This window comes from Artemia franciscana, chromosome 18 (assembly GCF_032884065.1).
Source record: "Artemia franciscana chromosome 18, ASM3288406v1, whole genome shotgun sequence".
In the NCBI taxonomy this organism is placed as follows: Eukaryota; Metazoa; Arthropoda; class Branchiopoda; order Anostraca; family Artemiidae; genus Artemia; species Artemia franciscana.
The window spans coordinates 2,847,590-2,873,888 of NC_088880.1; the positions used below are offsets into that span (position 1 = coordinate 2,847,590).

At 33.1% G+C, this 26,299-nt stretch overlaps 1 protein-coding gene across 7 annotated transcripts in view; it reads right to left on the reverse strand.

Moving 5' to 3' along the window:
- The window catches only part of LOC136038503 (histone-lysine N-methyltransferase set-17-like), a 104,096-nt gene that overhangs the window by 52,291 nt on the left and 25,506 nt on the right, over window positions 1-26,299 (reverse strand). For 4 of the 7 annotated variants that reach the window (XM_065721594.1, XM_065721593.1, XM_065721590.1 and 1 more), the window contains 5 exons: window positions 20,736-20,806; window positions 14,586-14,679; window positions 12,194-12,295; window positions 7,570-7,832; window positions 3,053-3,195 (listed from right to left, as the gene is read on the reverse strand). In XM_065721594.1, the coding sequence (XP_065577666.1) occupies window positions 3,053-3,195; window positions 7,570-7,832; window positions 12,194-12,295; window positions 14,586-14,679; window positions 20,736-20,780 (647 nt within the window). In that variant the 5' untranslated portion in view covers window positions 20,781-20,806. Of the gene's footprint in view, window positions 1-3,052; window positions 3,196-7,569; window positions 7,833-12,193; window positions 12,296-14,585; window positions 14,680-20,735; window positions 20,807-23,083; window positions 23,225-26,299 lie in introns of all 7 variants that reach the window. The other 3 variants (XM_065721592.1, XM_065721595.1, XM_065721589.1) reach the window with 2 other exon arrangements.

Below are 26,299 nucleotides of genomic sequence, written 5' to 3' on the forward strand. Positions count from 1 at the left end.
GATGTAAATTTAATTTCACTGAAATTTTTATGTTTATTTTCAATGTAATAATAAGTAGGCTACAAAAAAAAATATTTGTAAAATAATTCGTTTTCAGTAAAGTGCCAATTATGCAGTAGGTTTTAGACTTTTACAGTGGGAGAAGGAGGATACGAGAAACTCGTATAGATTACTGTAGATGACAATTCAAAGAACTAAGATTTTTTCTTGAGAGGAGGGGGAAGCAGTTTCAGCTCCACGGACAGCAACCGGAACTTATTTGTGTTTTCCTGTTTTTATTTCGAAATATACATAAAATTATCTGCTAATATTTTCCCATTGCCTCGATAATTTTTTTCTCTTGTATATTACTTTAAGAAACTATTTTACAAAACCTCGCCTCAAGGTCAGTTTAAGATGAATGGAACTTCTAGACGAAGGGTAACTAGATAAAGGGTAATTTCTAAGCAAATAGAAATTAAGAGTAAATAATTCAATGTGTTCACTCAGTGTAAATTTTGAATAAATTTTATCGTGCCGTCTTATAGTATATGTATTACTTCGGCAATAGGACAAAAAAGACTTTTAAGTGAAGAATTGTCCCGAAAATTCAAGAAAATCCTTTTTTTCTGAAATCTTAAGGCACCTAAACTAGAGTTACAGATTTAATCGACTATTTTTTGCATTTAGACTGGTCTACGCAAGGCTTGCAAAACAATTATATGGATAAATGTGTAATAAATATATATAAATATGTAATAAACCTTAATTCACAAAATGATGATAAGCAGAATATACTTTAAATGTGTTTGTTTCATGAAACATAACGTGAATTAAAACAAGTATATGTTTAAGTATATTAATAAATTAAAACAACTATATGTTAATTACCTTTTAAAATAAAAGGAAATCTAACGAAAGGAAATCTCTAGAAAAGTTCTTATTTGAAAATTTGTCTTCTGTTGATTTTAACAAAGCTGCTAGATTGGAAAGAAATTTGTTTAGTTATGATTTCCGCTTATCAAGGGAACAACTCATTCAAATATTGGAAATTCTACGAAATGAATTTTCAATGAATAAGCCTATTTATGCTCTAAGATTCACTCCAGGACTAGCTGCTGTTAATCTAATTAAAACAAGTATATGCATAAATATGTAATAAACCTTAATCCACGAAATGATGATAAGCAGAATATGCTTATACTAAATGAGTTTGTTTCAAGAAAAAAAACGTGAAATAAACCATGACACAAAAGACGTTGTTACCAAAAAAGGTAAATATGACTACCAGTAAAATAATAATAATAATAATTTATTTATCACCCACTTCACAAAACAGAGGTTTAGTGGAGTAAAATACAAAAGAAAAACAGCAAAAGTAATACAAAAGAAACAAATTCAATTACATACAGAAAAAAGATGGATAAAGCGATGAAAACATCCTAGCCTATAAAGCGCTTCAATAGCTAGCTTCGCAGATAATTTTTCGAAAGCACCAGTAATATCTGTTGCACAATACTTTTTTACCAGTTTTGTATTCCGGTAAGAACGAGGTAGATATAAAAGAAATTTGCAGTACCGGTAATAATTTATGCTAATACGTTTTAGATCACCAGTCAACAGAAGTGGCCTAATACCAGAACAGAAGAGCACAGAATGATCACAAAAATTTGAGTAAAGCCGAGTTAGCGCTCTTCTCCTATAGCGTCCACGATTTGCTACAATCTTAGAGTAACCGAGCCTCAGCTTATCACTAATATCTTTGACAGCACGAGACCAGAGAGCATTCATAGAATCGCATACTGCTATACCAAGCCAACGAAACGATCTAACACGAGGAATACTAAAACCACCGCAGTATAGTGATTCTGAACAATTATTACCGTTGAAAACAAGAAGCTCGCACTTGTTAATATTTAGGTACAGGCCGATATCACGGAAAGCAGAAGTAACTGACTACACTGAACGGGCAAGACCAAACTCAGTTTGACTAATCAGAAGAAGGTAATCCGCATAAGCCAGATATGAGACATCAGATGGTCCTAGTAGGCACGTAGTCGATATTTTTGATAATACATTTTCAATACAAGCATTAAAAATATACGGCGACAGAACTCCCCCTTGTCTTACACCGCAACGAACAGGGATATGACCAAAATAAGAATTATCTAATGACTTAAGGCGAAGGTAAGAATGGGAGTACCAAAAACAAAGCACGTGAATTACCGACGGATTTACTCCTCTCTGGCATAATACTGTCCATGCTTGAGTATGACAAACACTGTCAAATGCTTTAGAAGTCTAGGGTTGCGAAATGAAGTACGCGACGAGTGCGATGGGCATCTTTTAATAAAGAAGTCAAAGCACGGTGAGCATGCTGACAGCCTAGCCCAGAGCTAAAACCAAATTGATTATCATCATTTAGAGCAAGCTTAGTGATATAAGGTAGTAGGAGGTGTTCAAAAAGCTTGCTAAGAGTACAAGCTACCGTTATAGGCCTATAAGAACTACAAGAAACCGGATCTTTTCCTTTTTTTAGATGTGACGTAACGCTACCGCATAAGAACGAGTCGGGCACACACGAACTACTCAAACACATTTGAAAAAACAGTTGGAGATGATACCAGTTCAAAAGAATTCGGAACAAGATTCAAAACACTAATCCCATCAATATCCAAAGATTTTGATTTTAAACCCTTAATACCTTTAACAATAGCCCACTTTTCAACTGGAATCACATGTCTCTGACATAAACGTAACGGCAATTTTTTTTCGAGCAAACATGAGAAACGCTTATGCACTGCATAATTAACTTTCGAAAATATTTTTGAATAATGGTCGATCCAAGATGGACTCGTTACTAAAAAAGATTCGATCCAAAATAGATTCTCTTGTTACCAAAAAAGGTAAATGTGACAACCAGTAAAATAGATTCTCTTTGCACTCGCAATGAGCCAAAGGGAGCCAAAGTTACGAGTCTAGTCAGTAAAAGCGTGAAACGTAATATAAAACACAATATGAAATAAACACTAAAACACAACGGGTTTTTAACAAAAACAGTATATGTGGCTACCTGTAAAATAGATTCCCTTTGTACTGGAAAGGAGCCAAATTTTGTTCTTCTTTAAAACGGGCACAGTTGACATAACGCATCCAATTGGCTTCTTTTATATTCTCACCGTCAATATAAAAGGGTGGTGCTCCAATGACTTTTAACTGAAAAACAGAAAGATACTCTAAAATAAACGTTGCCAAAAAAGCTTTTGCTGCCGTTTAAAACAATTATTCGAAACAGAATTTTTTGCATTAGCTGAAATAAAATGGAAATATCAACGTCGTTTGGCTGTAGAAAAGGAGTTTCATGTAGCTATCTTATCATTGACACACAGATAAACTTTGCGCTACTAGGCAAGCCCTGTCACAGCGACAATAGCATAAAATTGTTACCCGTTTTCTTTATCTATAAGTCTGTCGTAGAAAATGTTGTGGTATTAAAAATTGTTGTATTTGTATAATTTTATAAAATGGAGGAGAGGCATGATATGGGCAAATATTTTTAAGGGAGCCGTCGTAAAATGAAGGCTGGAAACCATTAGTTTCGAGTTAATTTGTCTATCGAGTTTTACCTAAGTCAGCAATGGACATACTGCAAAACATTTAAAATCGTCTCTGATTATATGCAAGACAATATCCTTGACAGCGATTGCCTTGTAACGATTAATCTTCTTTGCGTCTAGAACGGTGGTTGCAAACCGGCTTTGAGCCATACCTCGCCTAGGAATTTATAGAATCTTTGAGCTCCCTCCATGATATTTAAAGATTGCTTCCTCAAGGAATCTTAAAAGGCCATTAACTTGATATTTGTTCGGGTCATCAATTAAGACAAATAAACATTACTGCAAACAGTAGTTTGGTTACTGCCACCGCTCCACTGGCCTTAGACCTTCTAAGGCCTGTGCGAAAGGACTTTTGACTTCTCCATTAAAATTTTTCAAATAGAATACACACCTATAAACCCATACAAACCAATGAACCTGGGAAAACAAATTATATACTTTAGATTTAGGAAAATAACCTAAACTTAGAAAAACAGGAACTGCTCTAAAGTTACTAAAACATAGTTTTTAAGTGTCAACTATTACAAGTTTCAATGTTTAAATACTAAATTCAAACAGGAGTGTACCAAATCTTTTGTAGTCTAAGATTAGGCTAAAATCCTGGAACTCAACAATTTCTTTCGACTGATTGATCAATCGATACTTTATAACTATAGATCTATATGTTTATAATGATATCGATACGATATCGTATCGTATATCGATATGATTATAACACACTTCAAACTTAAGTTCCGGCAGGAGCTAAATCTCGTGTCGTCAGAAGATTTCTAGTTGATGCAAAATTCTTGTTGGCAAATATTCAGCTTTCTTCTATTTCCAGACCAAAATGTAGAAAAAGAATTTTACCGGTTGGTAAATTTTTATTTAAAACAAATGAATACTTTATTAAACATAAAAGATCAACAAAACACATTATTAGTATTCCTTTTCTAGCAAGGTTTTAAAAGGTTATTTACTTTTTTTTACTGGAAATGGAAACCCCAACCGAGGTGCCATTTATATGGCACCGTCGGTTGGATCGTTACACTTGAGAAATATTGACATATTTCGCTTCATTTTTGCCATTATTTCTTCACAATATGCTTTCAAACCTAATTACATAATAAGGAAGCATCTGACTCTTCACAAGAAGTAATTGCTAATTCTTGTTGTTTATTTTGATTCTTAAAATAGTTTTCACAAACTATTAAATAACAATTTCAAAATTTCTAATTCGCTTTTTAGTTGGCGATCATGAGTCAAAATTTAGCTGGAAGACCAACATTATGGCAGTTATTATAAACTGAATCACCAGACTTAGTTTCTCAGAAAATCAAGGCAATTTCATCCAAAAAAAAAAAGAAAAAAGTCTCCCGACAAGTCCAAAGCGCATTATTTCTTTGTTGGTCCGAACTTACAGCTATTCAATCACTAAGAGAAAACTGAAACAACCTGTTTTATAGATGATCCCCCCCCCCAACTTCAAAAGAAAAATATTTTAAATCGTATGGGTTCCTAAAGTGTGCTTTTTCGCCCACTCTAATCATTAAAAATTAACACATAAGAGTTTCAGCCCACTAAAAATCATTTCATTGCCAAATAATTCTTGTTCCTGTCTAAAAAGGCTTTTAACTTTCTCCTTATTGCACATAAAATAAATTTTTTTTTTTAAACTTGTATCTATTTGTTTTTTGTGTTTTTTTTTTCTCATTCATAGCCATATCTACTTAGACTTACATCCCCACAAACAAGTCTCTCCAGACATCTACATGTAGGTAGTTTGCAAAAAATTCAAATTCAACCAATCAGGATGTATTTATTATTCCATGCCGTTCGTGCGTATGGCGGGCTAAAGTTCCTTGCCAAAACAACTGACAGAATTGATGGCCTTATAAGTTTTAATCAAGGGAGTGTTTCAACACCTGACACTTTACCGAATGTTCAGAAAAGCAGCCGAGTTAATTGTTAAGAGGTGTTTGAAGTCAATAATCTTGTGCTCAAATTAGGCTCCCTGTTCGCAGTTTTGTCACAGGGATGACAACACTGTTTTGCAGAAATACATTAATCAATTTGTAAAGACTAATGCTGTAAATTAAAACTTTAGTGAGAATCAATATAATATTCCTCCTCTAACTTTCATCCAATCAGCCAAGTTCAATAATAATATTTTCCAAGTTTAAGTATTTCTAATCCGTATTATTCATGTAACATGTCAAGATTTGAGACATCAAACTAAAAATACTTACAATCGAATTAGATCCACGAACATTTGGAACGCAAGTGTGTTCAAAGACAATGCTGACAGAAAGCGATAGGTTTCTAGTGCAGTTTTCTCTCTGGGTGTTATCACACAAAACCTATGGCTGCGAAATGATTGACGAATGATAATTTTAAAATTACAAGTTCTATTCCCTTTTCTGGACAAAAAAAAAAAATAATAAAAGCTAACCTGCCACCCTATCGACATTCCATGACCCCAGGGCGCCACAAAAGATATCAGGTCAAATGTCGAGCCTGCTTAAAAAATCAAGCCCTGTTTTGTTAAAACAGTGATAAATTATAGTTTTTCATATAGAGACCATGGAAGGGGGATGGGGGTTAAAATGGTAAAACTGCACAATTTTCTCCTTTCAAATGATGTAATACATCTTTCCCTAAGAAACAATTTTCTGTTTTCAAATTATATTTAAAATATTGTTTAAATTAGGGAGTTAAAAAAAGGAAGTTCTTAACTTCCTATCTTTATAAATTATAATTATTTTTATCTATATAATTCTTCCCTAGAAAGAATGAAAAAAGTCTGAGAGGCAAAATCGACACAGCCGGCAGAAAATTCGATGTTTTAAGATCGGTTTTCTTTCCCTTAACTAAAAAGTGCCCTTTGGTTTGCAGCACGATCTACTACATGAATAATTTGACGATATACCATAAGACTATATTATATTTTTACAAATGAATATTTTATTTTGCCCAATAAAATTCTAACCAAACAAATTGGCACTTTACAGCAAATTACATTTAACCTCTTATTGGTTTTACAGCTTGAGTAGGAAGGAAAAACGCAGGGTAGTAAAGCAAACCATGTTTGAAGACATTTTATATTTAACCTCGTATTGGTTTTATAGCCTGAGTAGAAAGAACAACACAGGGTAGTAAAGCAAACCATACTGTTTATTTGTAAAGTTCCATTTGCTGTTAGGCTTGACAGATGTCACCTTGATACATACAAACAGTCTAATTACATGCACAAAACGTTTAGTAAAATGAAATGGCCCTGCAGAAAAAAATTTAGAAATATGATAATAAATATATGATAAATATAATATAGAAATTCAATTAACAAATTGCTTAAACACACATTTTTCCAAACAACCAAATAACTAATTTGTAACATGTCTTGGTTGTTGTACCATGGTTGTAACAACACTAAATGGACGCATAACCCTGAGTAGCAATTTGGAGAGGGAGGGGGGTTCAAACTACTAGAATAGAATAAAAATTCTAACTGACAAAGAATAAATCATACGAAGTGTTTAAGAGGGGATAAGGATCAAATCTCAATCAGCATGAGAATGTTTGAGCTAAAATAGAGATAGAATTTTAAAATAGATCACTAACTCAATTATTTTTGATATGAAGTATTTTAAATCATGACATTATAAATGATAAATATGATATTTTTGATATATATCTTTATGGTTTAGCGATCTTGTGTATCAACAGCAGATGTATTTCAGCAATCTTATGTTTCAGCCTCAGCCTACAAGTTAAGAATAGATATCATTTTCGAAAACAAGCTCAAATTCAAATTGCACGTTTTTTAACGCTAAAATAAAAAAAAAAAAGTGAGGAAAACCAAATACTAATTAGTTGACAAATACAGCTGACCTGTATGAAAAACTTATGAAATTAGGGGAGGGGTTGTAAAGCCTTGAGATTTCGAGGGGCATTGAGAGAAAAAAACAACTTAAATTATTTATCTGTAACTTACGCGCCATGAATAGTCACCATTTTCGGTTCGTTTCTCTTCTCCTTCATAAGGACCAAGTACCGCTCTGTTTGGAACCATTTCATTGGCAAATACCCCCAGTCCTGCTTTTGGTATAAGTGAATTCCCAATTCGTAGAAAACCAGGTAATGTGTATCTAGCACGATACTCAATGCCTCTTTGAACCTTAGCGTTAGGAATCCATGTCATCCCTCCATGTTCAGGGCACTTCCCATCTCGATATTCCTTCTCGCATATATCACAAGCTAGAAAATAAAGTATATACATGGTCAACTAAAGGCAGGTGGAAAGAAAATGATCAAGCTTATTTTGAGATTACGATATTAATTACTATTAACATAAATATTGCATTGACAAAGAAACCTCGGAAAAAATCTAGCCTTACCTCATTCATACGTATATTCTTTCTCAAATGACTGAAGGTAATAATAATTGTGACAAGAACCATAGCGACAATCAGGCTAAAAAAATGAGAAAGGGAAGAGAAAAGTTGAAAACAAAGAAATAAGGAAGGAAAAATTGATGAAAGGAAAGCAATTGTTTACTTGTCAAGGTATAAATAAACACAGCAACAAAAAAGACCATTAAAATAACGTTTAGCCTTTGCCAAAGTTTTAGTAAACCCCAAACCAATTCATATTAAGATTTAATTAAATTACAGAACTAGCAAAACCAGGGACTGAAGTTTCAATGTATTTGAACATTATACAACCAATAATAGACCTTAATTATGAATCCTTAGCTGTATAAAAAATTTGCGTCGGGATTTGGCCATATGAATGTCCTTCAATGGTGCAGTGGGTTTGATCTTAGCTTGGTAATACGGGGCCCAGAGTGTGAACTGAGAGGTAGCAACAAATTGCAGGGCTCAGAATTTGATTCCAGTAAAGAAATTTTGCAAAAGCGTCTCCATACTGTCCATACAGAAGGACAAAGAAACTATGTCATGCATTCTGTCTTGGCGCAGTGGGAAAAATCTCTGCTTGGCCTAGCAGGTAAATTTATTGCGTACGCTGGCGTGTCGTCTGATACTTTGAAAAGTAATCAATTGAAAATATTTATTTAACCCAACTGAAAATAATCCAAATAACCTATTTATATTATGAATACCCAACTTTGCTATAATCCCACACTACAGACACAACGGTCACAGTTTACAAAAGGCACAACAAAACAAAACCACGAACAATAACATTGACACTAATACGATCATTGACACTAACACGATCATTGACACGAACATTGACACTATTGACACTAACATGACAATAACACGAACAATAACATTGAACATTGACACGATCATTGCCACTAACATGACAATAACAGGAACAGTAACATTGAAAATTGACAAAACAACGATTTCAATTCCTGTATACTTTTTAATCAAACTTATCTTGTTGATCCTACATTTTCTGAAAAAAAAAATGTCTGAGATGCAGCGCTTGCCGAATATACTTTCCCACATTTGTAAAATACAGCAGGCATTTACTATTCAAAATTTTTGCCAATTTACATTAATTCTAAAAATGTCATGCTTCAATTGCATCATCAATCTACGTTTCGTTAAAAAAAAAAATTTTTAGCTAAATCTGCTCAAGCGGTTTTTTTTTATATGATTTTTGATATGATGTATTTTAAATCATGATATTATATATGAAAATTTTTACATATATCTTTATGTTTTAGCGATCTTGTGTATCAACAACAGACGTATTTCAGCGATCTTATGTTTCAGCCTCAGCTTACACGTTAAGAATAGATATCATTTTCGAAAACAAGCTCAAATTCAAATTGCACGTTTTTTTAACGCTTAAAATTAAAAAAAAACAAAATGAGGAAAAAACAAATACTAACTTGTTGACAAATACTTTTTTTTGTGTAATTTTTGATATGATGCACTTTAAATCATGATATTATATATGATATCTAAGAAATGTCATATCTTGCTGAAACTTAACATGAAACTTATCTTGCTGATCCTACATTTTCTGAAAAAAGCTGTCCGACATGCAGCGCTTGCCAAATGTACTTCCCCACATTCGTAAAATATACCAGGCATTTACTATTCAAAATTTCTGCCAATTTACCCTAATTTTAGAAATGTCATGCTTCAAATGCATCAACGCCCAACTTGCGCATCATGATAAAATTCCCAAAACCATAGAGAACTTGTCATTCTTTCCTACAAAATTACCTAGAAAGTTTAGAACATATGCGTAATAATCTCTGTTCGTTTTAAGTTTTAATGCTACTCCTTACTTTCAATTGAAAAAACTTTACCATGTTTATTATTTCATTGTTTTTTTTATAGTAATGCTAGAAAATCCCGCGCCCTTTTCATTGTCCCCCATGACATATTCCTCCAAGGAAAGATCCTCCCACATAGCCCCCTCCCCTCAACCACATTTTAAACCTGACCTCACGTTTCGTTAAAGAAACTTTTGAGCTAAAGCTGCTCAAACGGTTTTTGTCTCAACTCGGTCGTCTACTTTACCCTAAGTAAAAAAAACATATCTCATATCGAACCTGCAAACACAACGAGAGGAAAGTAAGTATAAAATGGGCTGCTTTTATGAATTTAAAAACTACTTTACGAAAAGTATTATATTTTAACAAGATAATGCGAAACTCTAAAAATCCTACTTCATATTTTGGGGAGGAAATAAATAAATAGATTTAGAAGAAATATGCAAAATATACAAGAATGAGCCATAATAAACATTGTTTTTAAGCTATTAGAGAAATGATATTTTCATGGATTTAAATGAAACGATTCCTTGAAGAAATTAGTCGTTTTTTCAGCTGAGAGTAAGGAGCAACAAGTAACATAAAAACTTAATATGAACAGAAATTATTCCGTATATGCAGTGGACTGCCTTCCCCTTAATACACCTCTCTTTAAAATTTCTAAGCAATTTTAAGAAAGTTTCTTATTCTAATTAAATCGTCCTTTTATCCTAGGAGTCATTCTATAAGAACTTGAACGAAAAGTATTATTGCAAAAAGAAATTTATGGTGATTTCGAAAAAGAGCCAGAAAGTTTTAATATTGCTCCTTATTTTCCGTTGAAAAAAACTTGTTTTTTTTTTAAATTTAATTATTTATTGTTTACAAATAATGCCGGAGAACCTACAACCCCTCCATGGAAATTCCCCCCCCCCAAGAAAATTCTACCATGGAAAACTTCCCCACAACTACCTTCGTACAATTCTACCCTAGCAACAAATTCCCTCAGAAGGTTTCTTTCTCACGATTCCGCCAGAAAAATTATCCTATTTATACTCTCATTCGAAAAAAAATACTTGTTTTATTCAATATTTGATCATTTTCAATTCATACCATCCCTACGTTAAAAATTTTACCCAGAGCCCTCCCTGCCCCTCCTTACATTGGAAAGTTTCTCCAGTGTAAAATTTGTCCATGAAGAATCATTCCTGGTGATAATTCTCCATGGAGAATTTCCACCACGGAAAATGAGTAGATTTTGTACATGAATTCTGGCAAATTTCCTCCCGTGCAAAATTTCCTCTAGAGAGTAAACAATAGGAAAAGTTCATAGACTGCAGCCCTTCCCTCCGGGGCTGCAGAAGGGTTAAGTCATCCTGCAAGACATAGTTATTAGATCTTTCTACTATACTGAACAAAATGGCTATCTCAAAATCTTTATCAGACGATAAAAAAGGGGGCATGAAAGGGGGATAGCCACCCTCCAATATATTTGGTCACTTACAAAAGGGAGCAAGAACTTTTGATTTCCGATCTTCTAGGATCACAGGTTTGATACGATCATCCTTGAAAAAAAATTAATAAACTCGCATCCGGGATTTTTCCTCAAATACACCTTTTACAAATATAGATAATTTTCTTAGGATCGTAACTTTGGATGGGTAACATTAAACCTGACGAGCTTTATACTTTTTATGCAATTATTGTTATTAAGACCCTGTTTCATGGAGTATCGGTTGCTATTGAGCTGCATCACTACTTACTGACAGTTCGCTACCACGAACTGTTTGAAATACAATGAATAACTGAAAAGCCTAGCTTCAATATCGACTTTAGTACACAATTATGTTCGACAGTCTTCAAAATACAGGTACAAAAACACTTTTACAAAATTTTACCGAATTCATTTTAGACCCCACATACCCCCTACGCAAAAAATATAAACCTTACAACGTTATCATTTTGTTTCGTTTGAGTAATCGCAGAACACCTAAGACGCTGTATTTGTCTTGACCATGGAGGTGTCGCATGGTCACTAGTTTCAAAATTAAAGAACAAGTGAATGTCAATACTGTCAGAAGGACACGCAACTAGTTTTATAATTTCAAAAACATATAAATATTCATAATTAAGCTTAAAAAAAACTATTAAACTCTAAGTTCACGGATAAACTAATTAAACCATTATACTCGCCTACTAACTTAACCTACTTATTCTATAAAAAAAACAACAAAAAAAAACTCTGCTTCTACATGTAAGAGGTGAAGATATGACTAAAATCAAAATACAACTGCGGCTAATTTTTATTCCCAGATAAAAAAAAAAGAGTCAAAAGCTGAGCATCAATAATAGCCAAGATATTGAAAAGATAACTCACAGATCAGCAAATCATAGTCAGGGTCATCATAGAACATATGGTAGTAAACTTGCTTGACTCTTCGCACTCGCGCTGGCGGTTGAAACGCTGCCGACTTCCCTTCTGAAAAAAGAACGTCTCTTCATAAAAAAAGGGACTTAGTTTGAATTCATCAAAGGAAAAAACCTTTAAGGACATAGATATTTACTAATTCAACATAATATATTATTGAATAAAAGAATTAATTTTCTTGTAATATAAAAATAATATTTACAAAAAAGAAATAAATAGAAAGAATGATGTAATTCCACATGAGAGGAAATTCTCATTGTCACTTGTCTTCTAACTGCAGATAATGTGAACTTCTTGATATCTTCGCGTCAGGTTAAAGTTGAAACCTATTTAGATATTTTTCTCGCCAGAAATGTCTAAAAAAAACATGTTTTTTTAACTGAAAGTAAGGAGCGACATTAAAACTTAAAACGAACAGAAATTACTCTGTATATGAAAGGGGCTTTTCCTCCTCAGCGCCCCACTCTTTACGCTAAAGTTTGACTCTTTCTCTCAACTATACTTCTTGAAACAGTAAAAAAAACTTTAGCGTAAAGAGCGGGGCGTTGAGGAGGAATAGCCCCTTCCATATACGGAGTAATTTCTGTTCGTTTTAAGTTTTAATGTCGCTCCTTACTTTCAGTTAAAAAAAACTTGTTTTTTTCTTTAATTTCTGGACGTTTTTTAACTAATGCATGTTTTGATCTTGGCTCTCCGAACATAAACAATTAAAACAAAATTTGCATATTACTTTTTTTTGGCTAAATGGCTTTCTCATAGTTTTAATCGGAAGATTTTGAAAAAAGGAGCGAGGGAGGAAGCTTAGTTGCCCTTCAAATTTTGATTACTTAAAAAGGCAACTAGAACTTCTAATTTTTTACGAACATTTTCATTAGGAAAAAATATACGTAATTTACGAATTAACTTACGTAACGAACTTCTATATTCGTATGTTTTATTGCGTATATGAGGGGGTTCACACCTCGTCGATACCTCGCTCTTTATACTAAAGCTTAAATTGTGTCCCTATTCCATAAGAATGACCCTTGAATCACAAAGGCCGTAGAATAAATAGTTGATATTACTAAAAATACTTTAGCGTAAAGAGCGAGGTATTACGAGGAGGTAAGCCCCTCATATGCGTAATAATTTCTGCTCGTTTCAAGTTTTAATGCTGCTCCTCACTTTCAGTAGAAAACAAAACTTTTCATATTTATTTTTTCATTGTTCTTTTTTTTAAATAATACTAAAAAATCCTGCCCCTCCTTCATTGAAAGTCTCTTTCCCCATGAGAAGTTTTTCCGTGGAAAGATCCTCCCACTTACCCCCCCCCCCCCCACCTCAACTCTCCTTCCCAAACCATAAAAAAAACTGAAAACGTCCGTACACTTCTCAGTAGACATTACTACATGAAAACACAGGTCAAAGTTTGTAACTTGCAACCCCTCCCAAGGGGACTGCGGGGAAAGACATGGTTATTAGGTTTTTCGACTATGGTAAATAAAATGGCTATCTCAGAATTTTGATCGAGTGACTTTGGGGAAAAAATGAGCGTGGGAGGGGGCCTAGGTGCACTCCAACTTTTTTAGTCACTTAAAAACGGCATAGAACTTTTAATTTCCGTTAGAATGCGTCCTCTCACGACATTCTAGAACCACTGGGTCGATACGATCACCCCTGGTAAAAAAAAAAAACAAAAAAAAAACAAATAAACACGCATCCGTGATTTGTCTTCTGGCAAAAATGCGAAATTCCACATTTTTGTAGATAGGAGCTTGAAACTTCTACAATAAGGTTCTCTGATACGCTGAATCTGAAGGTGTGATTTTCGTTACGATTGTATGACTTTTAGGGGGTGTTTTCCCCTATTTTCTAAAATGAGACAGACTCATAACTCTTTATAGGTAATACCAATCTTGAGGAAAAATATATTTAAAATCAGCATTAAAATGCGATTTTTTTGACGTAACTATTGGTATCAAAATTAAATTTTTTAGAGTTTTGATTACTATTGAATCAGGTCGCTCCTTACTACAGTTTGATTTTGCACTGTTTAATTTTGACAAAAAAAAAGAAAAAAAAAGAAGAAATTTCAATTATCTTTGGGTAAGAACACATGTGTTCTTCGATGAAAGATTTTTTGGCGATCATTTGATTTCATTTCACTTGAATACGTAAAACAATCTCAACAATCACGGGTAAAGAAAGCGAGAATCAAGTTTTCCAAAACAATTTAATACATTGTACAGTGAAGTATTAGTTAAACATTTAAAAAACGAAGAATAACGTCTCTGAGCAAAGTTGAAATAATTTACTTTACTTTATATTCTAGTATTTAGTCTAAATTTACAAAACAACTCACTTGATTTAAAACTTCCATTGGATGTGCTCGGTCCTGCCTCAAAATTCACCTGAGCCATATCTTTTGATTTTGCTTTATTCCTGGCTTCTTTTTGCTTGAAACAGATTAACAGGTTAATGGAAGACAAAAAATAAAGCATGGCTTATATAAGCAAATGGTTTGTACGATTTGCAATAGAAAGCTAAGTGCGGGTTTCTCCAAATCCACCCCTTGCCAAGGTCTCTGAGAGCCTTGATCAGAACTCAAGTTCAAGCAGCATGAGCTAATAAGATTGGCTAGTCGTAATATTCCTTAGAATATTCCCATTAGCGACAGAAAAAAATAGCAACGAAGACCACACTGCCTTTCCATAACAAACAAACACAAAGTAAAAATAATAAAAAAATCTTTTCAAGACAGTGAAAATCAAATCTTTGGATATTTCGGCCCTGTGTCCAAGGGCCGTCTTCAGCACAATACGAGAAACAAAATTTCAATTATCTTTGGGTAAGAACACACGTGTTCTTCGATATATATATATATATATTTATATATATATATATATATATATATATATATATATATATATATATATATATATGTATATATATATATATATATATATATATATGTATATATATATATATATGTATATATATATATATATATATATATATATATATATATATATATATATATATATGTATATATATACATATATATATATATATATATATATATATATATATATATATATATATATATATATATATATATATATATATATATATATATATCAATATATGTATATATATACATAATATATATATACTAGTTGTTGGGCCGGCGCTTCGCGCCACCCCAACACCTAGTTGGAGGGGGCGCTTCGCACCCCCCAAGCCCCCCCCCCCTCGCGCGTAAGTTGTTACGTGCCATATTAGTTACGCACCATTGTAGTTGTGTCCCTGTGTCCCACCTGTGAATATAGATAAAAGAGAAAAGATTTCTCTTTTCGTTATATATATATATATATATATATATATATATATATATATATATATATATATATATATATATATATATATATATATATATATATATATATATATATATATATATATATATATATATATATATATATATATATATATATATATATATATATATATATATATATATATATATATATATATATATATATATATATATATATATGCTTTTAACTACGTAAAACTTGCGAATATACAACATTCTTCTGTGTCCCACTGTCTTTGCATATAAATAGATTGTCAGGTTTACCGACTCTTGAACATGCAACATAAAATTGTCCATGGGAAAAACAATCCGTATTCAGATCTATACCTCATTATTCTAATGATTGCCCTTGAGCTTTGTTGATGGTGATTGCTAATCGAACATTCCCTGTGTCCCCGTCGTCATTTATATATCCCCCTGTGCCCCCGGCATCCCCGTTGTAGTTGTGTTCCTGTGTCCCGGTCGTCATTTATATTCCCAGTATCCCGGTCGTCATTTGTGTCCCAGTCTGTAATTTATCTTTGAGCGTCCCGTTCGTCAATTATATTCCCTGTGTCCCGGTCGTCATTTGTGTCCCGGTCTGTAATTTATCTTTGAGTGTCCCGGTCGTCATTTATATCTCCCGGTCGTTATTTGTGTCCCAGTGTCCCAGTCTGTAATTTCTCTTTGAGTGTCCCGGTCGTCATTTATATTCCCTGTGTCCCGGCTTTTAGTTTTCTTTTTCTCCTTTATTTTTCAGTCTTTTCCTTTTTTTAGTTTTTTTTTCTTTTCCAGTTTTTTTATTTTTTTATTAGTTTTTTTTTGTAACCCTGCTTTTAGTTTTCTTTTTCTCCTTTATTTTTCAGTTTTTTCCTTTTTTTAGTTTTTTTTTCTTTTTCAGTTTTTTTATTTTTCTATTAGTTTTTTTTCTTTTAGTTTTTTTTTGTAGTTTTTACCTTATTTAGTTTTTTTTCTTCTTTTGGATTAATGCTAAAGCCAAGGTTCGAACCTGGAACCTCTCGGACCTAGAACCTGGAACATAATGCTTTACCAACTCAGCTACTTCGGCTTGAATACATTCGTTTTGAGCAGCTTCCTCGGCTGTTGCCATTGTAGGTTCTTCAGTCATTTTACAATTAGAAATTTCTCTTTCAACAATCTTCTTACAATTAAAAATTTGTCTTTGAACGATTTTCTTAAATACCTGTGTCCTGGTCGTCATTTACGTTCCCTGTGTCCCGGTCGTCATTTGTGTCCCGGTATCCCGGTCTGTAATTTTTCTTTGAGTGTCCCGGCCGTCTTTACCTTTATTCTTTTTTCAGTATTCTTTTTCTTCTTTATTTTTCAGTGTCACTATGAAATACATATCGCCGAACCTTTGTTTTTTAACTAAAATCTGGTAGGCATTGATGACTTTGATGATCCAAGTCAAAATCCCAACCGTAATCATCATCGCTATCATTTTCAGTTTTGATATGTTTTGACTCTCGCTGTCCAGGTGGATTTTCATCTAACTGCGCGGTTTTGCGTTCTTTAGCCGCAAGCCTGTTTTCTTGCTGTTCTTGTGATTCCTCGGCACTCTTTCTTTTCTTACTTTCTCTATCAGCCGTAAGCCCGTTTTCTTGCTGTTCTTGTGATTCCTCCGCACGCTTTCTTTCCTTACTTTCTCTATCAGCCGCAAGTTTTTTGGCATTGACTCTTTGAGCAGCTTCCTCGGCTGTTGCCGCGCCACCCCAACACCTAGTTGGTGGGGGCGCTTCGCGCAACCCCCACCCAAGCCCCCCCGCGCGCGTAAGTCGCTACGCGCCATATTAGTTACGCGCCATTGTAGTTGTGTCCCTATGTCCCACCTGTGAATATAGATTCCCGGTCGTCATTTATATTCCCTGTGTCCCGGTGTCCCAGTCTGTGATTTCTCTTTGAGTGTCCCGGGCGTCATTTATATTCCTTGTGTCCCGGTCGTCATTTGTGTCCCGGTGTCCCGGTCTGTATATACATTCGTTTTTGAATTGGTCTTTTTTTTAGTTTTTAGTTTTTTACCTTTTTTTACTTTTTGTAGTTATACCTCATGATTCTAATGATTGCCCTTGAGCTTTGTTGATGGTGATTGCTAATCGAACATTCCCTATGTCCCCGTCGTCATTTATATATCCCCCTGTGCCCCCCGGCGTCCCTGTTGTAGTTGTGTCCCTGTGTCCCGGTCGTCATTCATATTCCCTGTGTCCCGGTCGTCATTTGTATCCCGGTGTCCCGGTCTGTATATACATTCGTTTTTGAAAAGGTATATGATGAAATAAATTTTTGTATTTTTCCCCTTTTTTCTTTTTAGTTTTTTTTGGTTTTTACTTTTTTTCATAGTTTTTTTAGTTTTTTTTCTTTTTCCTTTTTAGTTTTTTTTATTTTTATTTTTTTTTAGTTTTGTTTTTCTCCTTTATTTTTCATTTTTTTTTTCCTTTTTTATTTTTTTTTCTTTATCTAATTATTTTCAGTGTTTTTAGTGTATGACCACCGAGGAAACATTTTAGTGCTTCATATCTTTTTCTATTTCTCTTATTTTTTTTTCTAATGCGTTCTGGGGGAACTGCTTTCCATATTTCTCTGTTGTAGTTTTCATATTTATGTTACTAAAGGCTTATATTCTCATCATATTTTGGTATATTTGATTATGATTAACCAAACTTCCCATGTACGGTGGGGTCAGGAGAATAAATAATACCTTAGACCACACTGCTTTTCCATTTACGAAAAATTAAGCAAAGAAAAAACGGGTTTTAATTTCGATAAAGCAGTGAACACAAAATAAAATATAGAAACAAAACTACACTTTAAATAAAAACTTTAAATATTCTGAATACTTCGGCTCCACATCTGGGTGCCTTTCTCAACAGAAAAAAAACTAAACAAACAAAAAAATAAAAAATTTTTGTTTATAATGTGAGTTGTTCTTACTCATTTATTACTAATTTTCTTTATGCGTGTGTGTGTTTAGTAGTGTTTATTTATTTATTTTTTTTTTGAAAGGCTCCCGGACGTAGGGCCGAATTATTTTTATTTTTTTAGTTAAAGTGTAGTTTTGTTTTTATATTTTATTTTATGTTCACTGCTTTGTCGAAATTGAATCCCGTTTTTTTGTTTGCTTAATACGTAAGTATCGGCTAACGTTTCACTGAAACAAGCTAACTTTGATGATTCAATAAAAGCTAGTTGCTGGATTTGAAACAAGCTAAAAAAGGTTATTAGTTATGTCTCAATGTGAGTAAGCCTTTATATACCCAGGGTGGTCAAACATTGACTTCTTTTTTTCCATATCCTAAGGTTGATAACAGGTAGTCATAGACATAAAGGTATGTAGCGAATGATCAGGATCTTTCAACGTGTATATAATAGAACATCCGATGGGAGAGCTTTTCAAAAGGAAAAGAAAAAAAGAGGCAAATTTAAAAGGGCGTAATTTGCGAAAGAGATGTGCCTCCATCCCAGCTGGCACATATCCTTTTATAAAGTTTATAAAAATAAACGCAAAAATTTAAATGCATTAAAAAACGAATGAAAATCCTCTGTCCTGTAGTCTCTTCTCCACTCACCCATCAAAAATTTCAACATTTCTGACCTCCCTACGGAAATATCAGAATGATAAAGCATAAATACACAAAAACACCAAGTTCTAGTTTCACAAACCAAACCTAAAAGGATTACAACTTAAATTTAATTTCATAGGGTATGCCCAATGAAGATGGGACAGCAAAAAAAAAAAACGTGTTTTGCCATTAAACATAGCGAGACTTTAATAAAAGAAGGCACGCAGCAGCTAAGCTACGGATTTTAAAAGCTGCATCTGCAACAGAAAATATATCATCATACAGTTCAATTAAAACTAAACAATTCTTAGCAAAACTAGCATCGTAAGCATTCCTATTTGGACCAATTTTGCTTCCCCTAACGAGCTCAACGAGAAAGATGATTTAGAAAGAAAGAGAGGGGAGGGGGAGATGAATAGATAGACAAAGAGAGAAAGCAAGAAAAAGCGTTCCTATTCGGGCCAACTTGACTTCCTCTAACGAGCTCAACGAGAAAGATGAGAGAGAAATAAAGAGAAGGGAGAGAGACATGGAGAGAAAGAGAGAAAAACATTCCTATTTGGGCCAACTTGAATTCCCCTAACGAGTTCAACGAGAAAGAAAGGGGAGAAAGAGATAGATAGATAGACAGAGAGAAAAAGCATTCCTATTTGGACCAATTTTGCTTCCCCTAACGAGCTCAACGAGAAAGATGATTTAGAAAGAAAGAGAGGGGAGGGGGAGATGAATAGATAGACAAAGAGAGAAAGCAAGAAAAAGCGTTCCTATTCGGACCAACTTGACTTCCTCTAACGAGCTCAACGAGAAAGATGAGAGAGAAATAAAGAGAAGGGAGAGAGACATAGAGAGAAAGAGAGAAAAACATTCCTATTTGGGCCAACTTGAATTCCCCTAACGAGTTCAACGAGAAAGAAAGGGGAGAAAGAGATAGATAGATAGACAGAGAGAAAAAGCATTCCTATTTGGACCAACGTCACTTCCCCTAACTAGCTCAACGAGAAAGAAGAGAGAGAAAGAAAGAGAATGGGAAAGATAGATAGATAGACAGAGAGAAAAAGCATTCCTATTTGGACCAAATTGACTTCCCGTAACGAGCTCAACGAGAAAGAAAGAGGGAGGGATAGATAGATAGACAGAGAGAAAAAGCATTCCTATTTGGGCCAACTTGAATTCCCCTAACGAGTTCAACGAGAAAGAAAGAGGGGGGAGAGATAGATGGATAGACAGAGAGAAAAAGCATTCCTATTTGGACCAACTTCACTTCCCCTAACTAGCTCAACGAGAAAGAAGAGAGAAGAAGAAAGAGAATGGGAGAGATAGATAGATAGACAGAGAGAAAAAGCATTCCTATTTGAACCAAATTGACTTCACGTAACGAGCTCAACGAGAAAGAAGACAAAGAAAGAAAGAGAGGGGGAGAGATAGATCGATAGATCAAGAGAGAAAAAGCATTCCTATTCGGACCAACTTGACCTCCCCTAGCGAGCTCAACGAGAAAAAAGAAAAAAAAGGGGGAGAGATAGATAGAGAAAAAAAGGAAAAGAGAGAGAGGGAGCAATTTTAATAAATTCAGCCTTACTCTGGCCTTTTCCTCTTCTGCAAGTCGTTTTTCATAGTGTTTCATATATCCTGTTTTCTCTGGTTCAATACCTATGAATATTCAAGAAATTTTGATTTTTGTTCTTTAGTAAAAGAACAGATTATATAATACTTATACAAGCAAAAATGCGGAGAAATACAATTTTGTCTGGCAATACATAACCTTCAGACCAACTAATATCATAGACCATTTCTGAATTTCTCAAATTCACAGTAAAGTCCCCATTTATATTTTTTTTTTTATATTTAGTGCCTGTGGTACACCCTGACTCTACCTCGAACTGAAAAATTTTATTTAAGTTAATTTGTTTGATTCGTAAGATCGAATGGGTTGCATATGCAAGATGTTGACTTCTTAAATAAGTATTTGCTGTAAACTGCACCGAAAGGCGAAGATGCTTGTATAATTGAATCCATTTGTCTCAGACCTATTCATTCATCCAGCCAGAATTATCATATTACTTAAACTTTTTTACGGAAGAGGTCTAAATTTGCTTCAAAAATAGGAAAATTGTCCTTTTTCAACAATTTTCAACGAATATTTCGCGTATTTTTCATCTAAAAGGCTATGTAGAACTGATTTTAGAAATCTAGTTTGGCAGATGGATAAAACTCAATCACAGCTACGGAAGAACAGCAAACATTGTCATCATTGGTTGATATATTAAAAATGTAGGAGAGCAGAAAAACAAGACATCGAAAATTGCACATGGAACATAATAATAATAAAATAATAATAATATATAAAATAATAATAAATAATAAAGATAATAATATAATTATTTTTATTATTTATTAGATAATAAATAATAAAATAATAATAAATAATAATAATAATAAAAGGAATAGATTCCTTTTAGAGCCAAACAAAACAATGATTATTTGCACTTTTCTTTGTTATTTGTGAGTTAGATTGTGATTGTGCCAAGCAAGTATTTTTTTTTATGATTTTCTTCAGAATATTTGAACGTAATTGTTTCAAACAGAACATAATTTGCACTTTATTGAAAACAAAACACATTGTAAATGTTTTCACTTTACTAACTTTAATAAATCAAAAGTTATTGCGACTTTAAGAAATAAATATTAGCATATGTATACTTAACTTGACGATCCAAGTTCATTTCTTTTTCTTCAGTAAAGTGCAAATTATGTTATGGTGTTGAGAAGGCACTTTCCTGGAAACCTTCCAGGAACACTGGAAGGTTTAAAATTTGACAATATAGATGATGGATGGAATTAACTTTAGGAAAATAATATGTGAAGTTGCTGATGGTGTCTCAGGAAAGAAAGTTCAAAATCTGGCTAGTGATATCAGTTAAAAAGCTTTAAGTTTGATATAGAGAAGGGGCTTGTACAAGAATTATCTAAATGATATAGAGAAGGGGCTTGTACAAGAATTATCTAAATGATCGATCATATGAAAATAAGCAGAATGTAAGAAAAGGGGAGAAATCATTAAAATATGAACTAAGAAGGTGTGAAGTGGAGAACATAGACAAAATTGCTGATGTTCAGGAAGATCCAGCTAGACGGCACAATAGTAAAATGTTGTACTGGCTTGTTAATAAATTGAGAGGAAGTAATCAATCTGGACTTGTCCAAGTTAAAGATAGGAACATGGGCCGTATTTAGTGATAAGGAAAAAGTTAAAGAGAGATTGGCAGAGCATTGAGTATGGACTAAACGTGGATAGTTACAGAAGAAGATATGGATGAAAAGAAGAATTTTGTGACACAATGGATATGGAGGAAGATTTACTGTGTGGAAAAGAATTAACTATAATATGCAAAATAACAAGGCCCTAGGTGCCCATAATGTGATAAATGAGTTTATTAAATATTGTGTCTATGAGGTTAGAAATAAGTTACTGAAGATTGTGAATATGATTTTTGAAAAGGGGGAAGTACCTAGCGATAAAAAACATTTTTGAACACCTGCATGAGAAATGTGACACGAATGAGCATGGTACTTATAGGGACATTAGCCTAGTTTCTGTATGTAGAAAATTATTTAATTATCACCATATTTACATGGATCATTTTGATGGACTTTGTCTCAAGGAGCATAGGAAAGGAAATGGGAGGACGCGAAATCAAATGGGAAGGAAAAAATTTCCTGAACTTAAATTATGCTGATGATTTAAGCATCCTAGATAAAATAATGAGCAAAATGAATGCACTTATAGAGGTTTTGCAAGTTCATGGTGCTAGAGTAGGTTTTAAATTAATGTTAAGAAGACTAAATCATTATGGCTAGGAATAAGTGAAGATGAAAAGTTGACACTGATTAACGAAAAAATCGATCAAAGCGGACAGCTTCACTTACCTTAGAATTATCAATTAAGACGGTGGGAGCAGTGAGGAAGTGAAAAATCGAATAGCCAGGTCCAGAGTGTTTTTTCACATTTGAAAAATGTTTGGAAGAATAGGAAGATTTGTCTGCAAACCGAGAATAGAATATTGGAAGCTACAATGAAAACAGCGGTCAAAAATGGTTATGAAGCATGGGTGCTACGAAAAACAGAGGAAGATTTGCTAGATGTTCTCCAGGGACAGTGCCTACGGATTGTTTTTGGTACACAAATGACTGACCGTATTTCGAACAGTAGGCTGTACGAAAAATGCAATTCAATCCCGCTTTCTAGGCCTATAATGAGAGAAAGGCTGATATATTTAGGGCACGTTCTACGGGTGAAGGATGACCAATTACTAAAGATTGGTCTTTACGGGTAACCGCCTAGGGCTAAACGGGTAGCAGGTCGTCTGTGGTTGGGGTAGGAGGATGTCGTAAAGAAAGATTTAAGGAAAGTAGGAGCTTCCTGCGAGGGTGTAAATAGGGAGGCGTTAAATAGATTGAGATGGAAGAGGAGCGTGCGTAGCAGCGTTGGCCTCAGGCAGCTTAGTGATACGGTGAGCTGTTAGTAGTAACAGCAACAGTAGCTAAGAGTTTTTGGTTACTGTAGGCTGGTGTTCGTTCTTTATCGTTCTTTACTATGTTAAGTTTGACACTGCAACCATAATTATAGTCTTGCAATAAATTGTATTAACCAGAATTAGTGATAAACGAAGTTATGAGCTCATCTTATTTTAGTTCAGTACGGTACCTGTCCCAAAGAATTTTACGTGGACCACGAACTGGTAAGTTTCGGCTGCAGATCAGAGTACAAAAATGTAATTGACTAGAAAAATCCCTTTCAAAACAAATGGAAAGCTCCCTGTTTTCACCCTAGCAAAAATACTAGAATATTATGGGACAGATATTAAATAGTCTTTTTTCCTTTTTTCTTGAAACCTGCTTCACGCAAATGTGAAGCAGTGCGATATTCCATTAGAGCTTTACTCTAATGGAATATCCAGTTGATTAAAGCTAGCTTTGAAAACCGACTAGTGACAAATATTATGAACATCAACTAAAAAATATGGTTGCTTGAAAATTGGCCTCGATTCGTACTGTCTTTATCAACTTATCTTAATAAAGAGGGATTAGTAATTAGTTTCAAATTGTAACTATGCAGGGATTGAAAAATATTACCAATTTAATGACCTTACTTAGGTCACTTCATTTGGAAATCCAACAAGAAAAAACAATAATAAAAATTCATTTGCTTTTATACTAGTAAAAATATATTACACTAAAATTTGTTATAATAACATATATAATAAATATATATATATATAATATAAATAATAAATATAATAATGTAAATAATAAATAATAATATAATAATAATAATATATATATACATATAATAGTAAAATATATAACAAAAATACATAATAGTAATATAGTAATAGTAAAAATATAGTCGGATGTTTTGGGATAGAGATTCGAGCATTTTTTTCGATAAATTTACCAAAAAGCGTTGCAAATGTTATTCACGAATATTAGTGTTTCAATCAAACAGTTCATGGTAACGAACTGTAGGTAGGGCGCGACTCGGTTCAATAGCATCCAAAACTCTAAAGCTGAATTTTGATATTGACGGATACATCAAAAGGATTGGTTTTTATGCTGATTCCAAATATATAATATTCATTAAGTTTAGTTTTTACCCATCAAAAGACAAGAGCATTGAAAAAATTGTCTGATTTTCTAAAAAATTGGAAAACACCCCCAAAATAGAAGAATTAATAAAAATTGCGGTTTCAGATCCAGCGCATCAGAGAACCATACTGTAGGGAATTCAAGCTTCCATCAGCAAAAATGTAGAATTTTTCATTTTTTACCAGAAGAAAGATCACGGATGTGTGCTTTTTTTCAGGGATGAAAACCAATCGTCTTAAAAGATCAGAGAGGGCGTATTCGAACAGAAATGAGAAGTTCCAGTGACTTTTTAAGTGACCAAAAGATTGGAAGGCATATAGAAGTCAGGCTCTTTTCTCATATTTTTTTTTAGGATTGAGAGAAAACTCCAATTAGGAAAATAGAAATGTTAGGCCTGAAGATTTCTACACCACTAGTTTTTGGTTTTATTCGTCCCAGAAAACATAACGTCTCAGCAAAACAGAAGCCTTAGAAGCAATTCATTATATATATATATATATATATATATATATATATATATATATATATATATATATATATATATATATATATATATATATATATATATATATATATATATATATATATATATATATATATATATATATATATATATATATATATATATATATATGTATGTATATATATATATATATATATATATATATTTATATATATATATATATATATATATATATATATATATATATATATATATATATATTCAAAAGGTCTTAGTCGGATTGTTTGTGCATTCTATTAGTCAAAGAATTAGATGGCAGTGGTGTAATGTCAGTCTTAAGCATATTTAAAATTGGTTCGTGACGGAGAGGGCGAAGGCCGATTGTAATATCTCTTTTATGACCAAAAGATTGGAAGGCACAAAGAAGTCAGGCTCTTTTTTTAGAATTGAGAGAAATAGTCTAATTAGGAAAATAGAATTGTTAGGCCAGAATATTTCTAAACCACTAGTTTTTTGGTTTTATTCGTCCCAGCAAATTAGAAGCCTTAGAAGCACTATGTTATATATATATAATATATATATATATATATATATATATATATATATATATATATATATATATATATATATATATATATATATATATATATATATATATATTTTCAAAAGCTCTTAGTATCGTTTGGGTATTCTATTAGTCACAGAGCTAAATGGCAGTGGTGTAATGTCAGTCTTAAGCATATTTACAATTGGTTGGTGACGGAGAGGGCGAAGGACGAGTGTAATACCTCTAAGTACAACAACTGAACGCTTATTACTTTTAATCTTAATCTATCTATAAGACCAGGGCTTTACAGAAACTAAAGCAAGCAAATACTGTACATATCAGTGCCTACAAATAACTATTTTATACAGCTAAATCAACAAAATATATACATAGTAATTTTTGCCAGTTCTAGATATACATTATAAGTGTCATACCCTTCTAGAGAGAAAAAACTAAAAAAAGCGAAACTAGCAAAACTAGCAAAAAA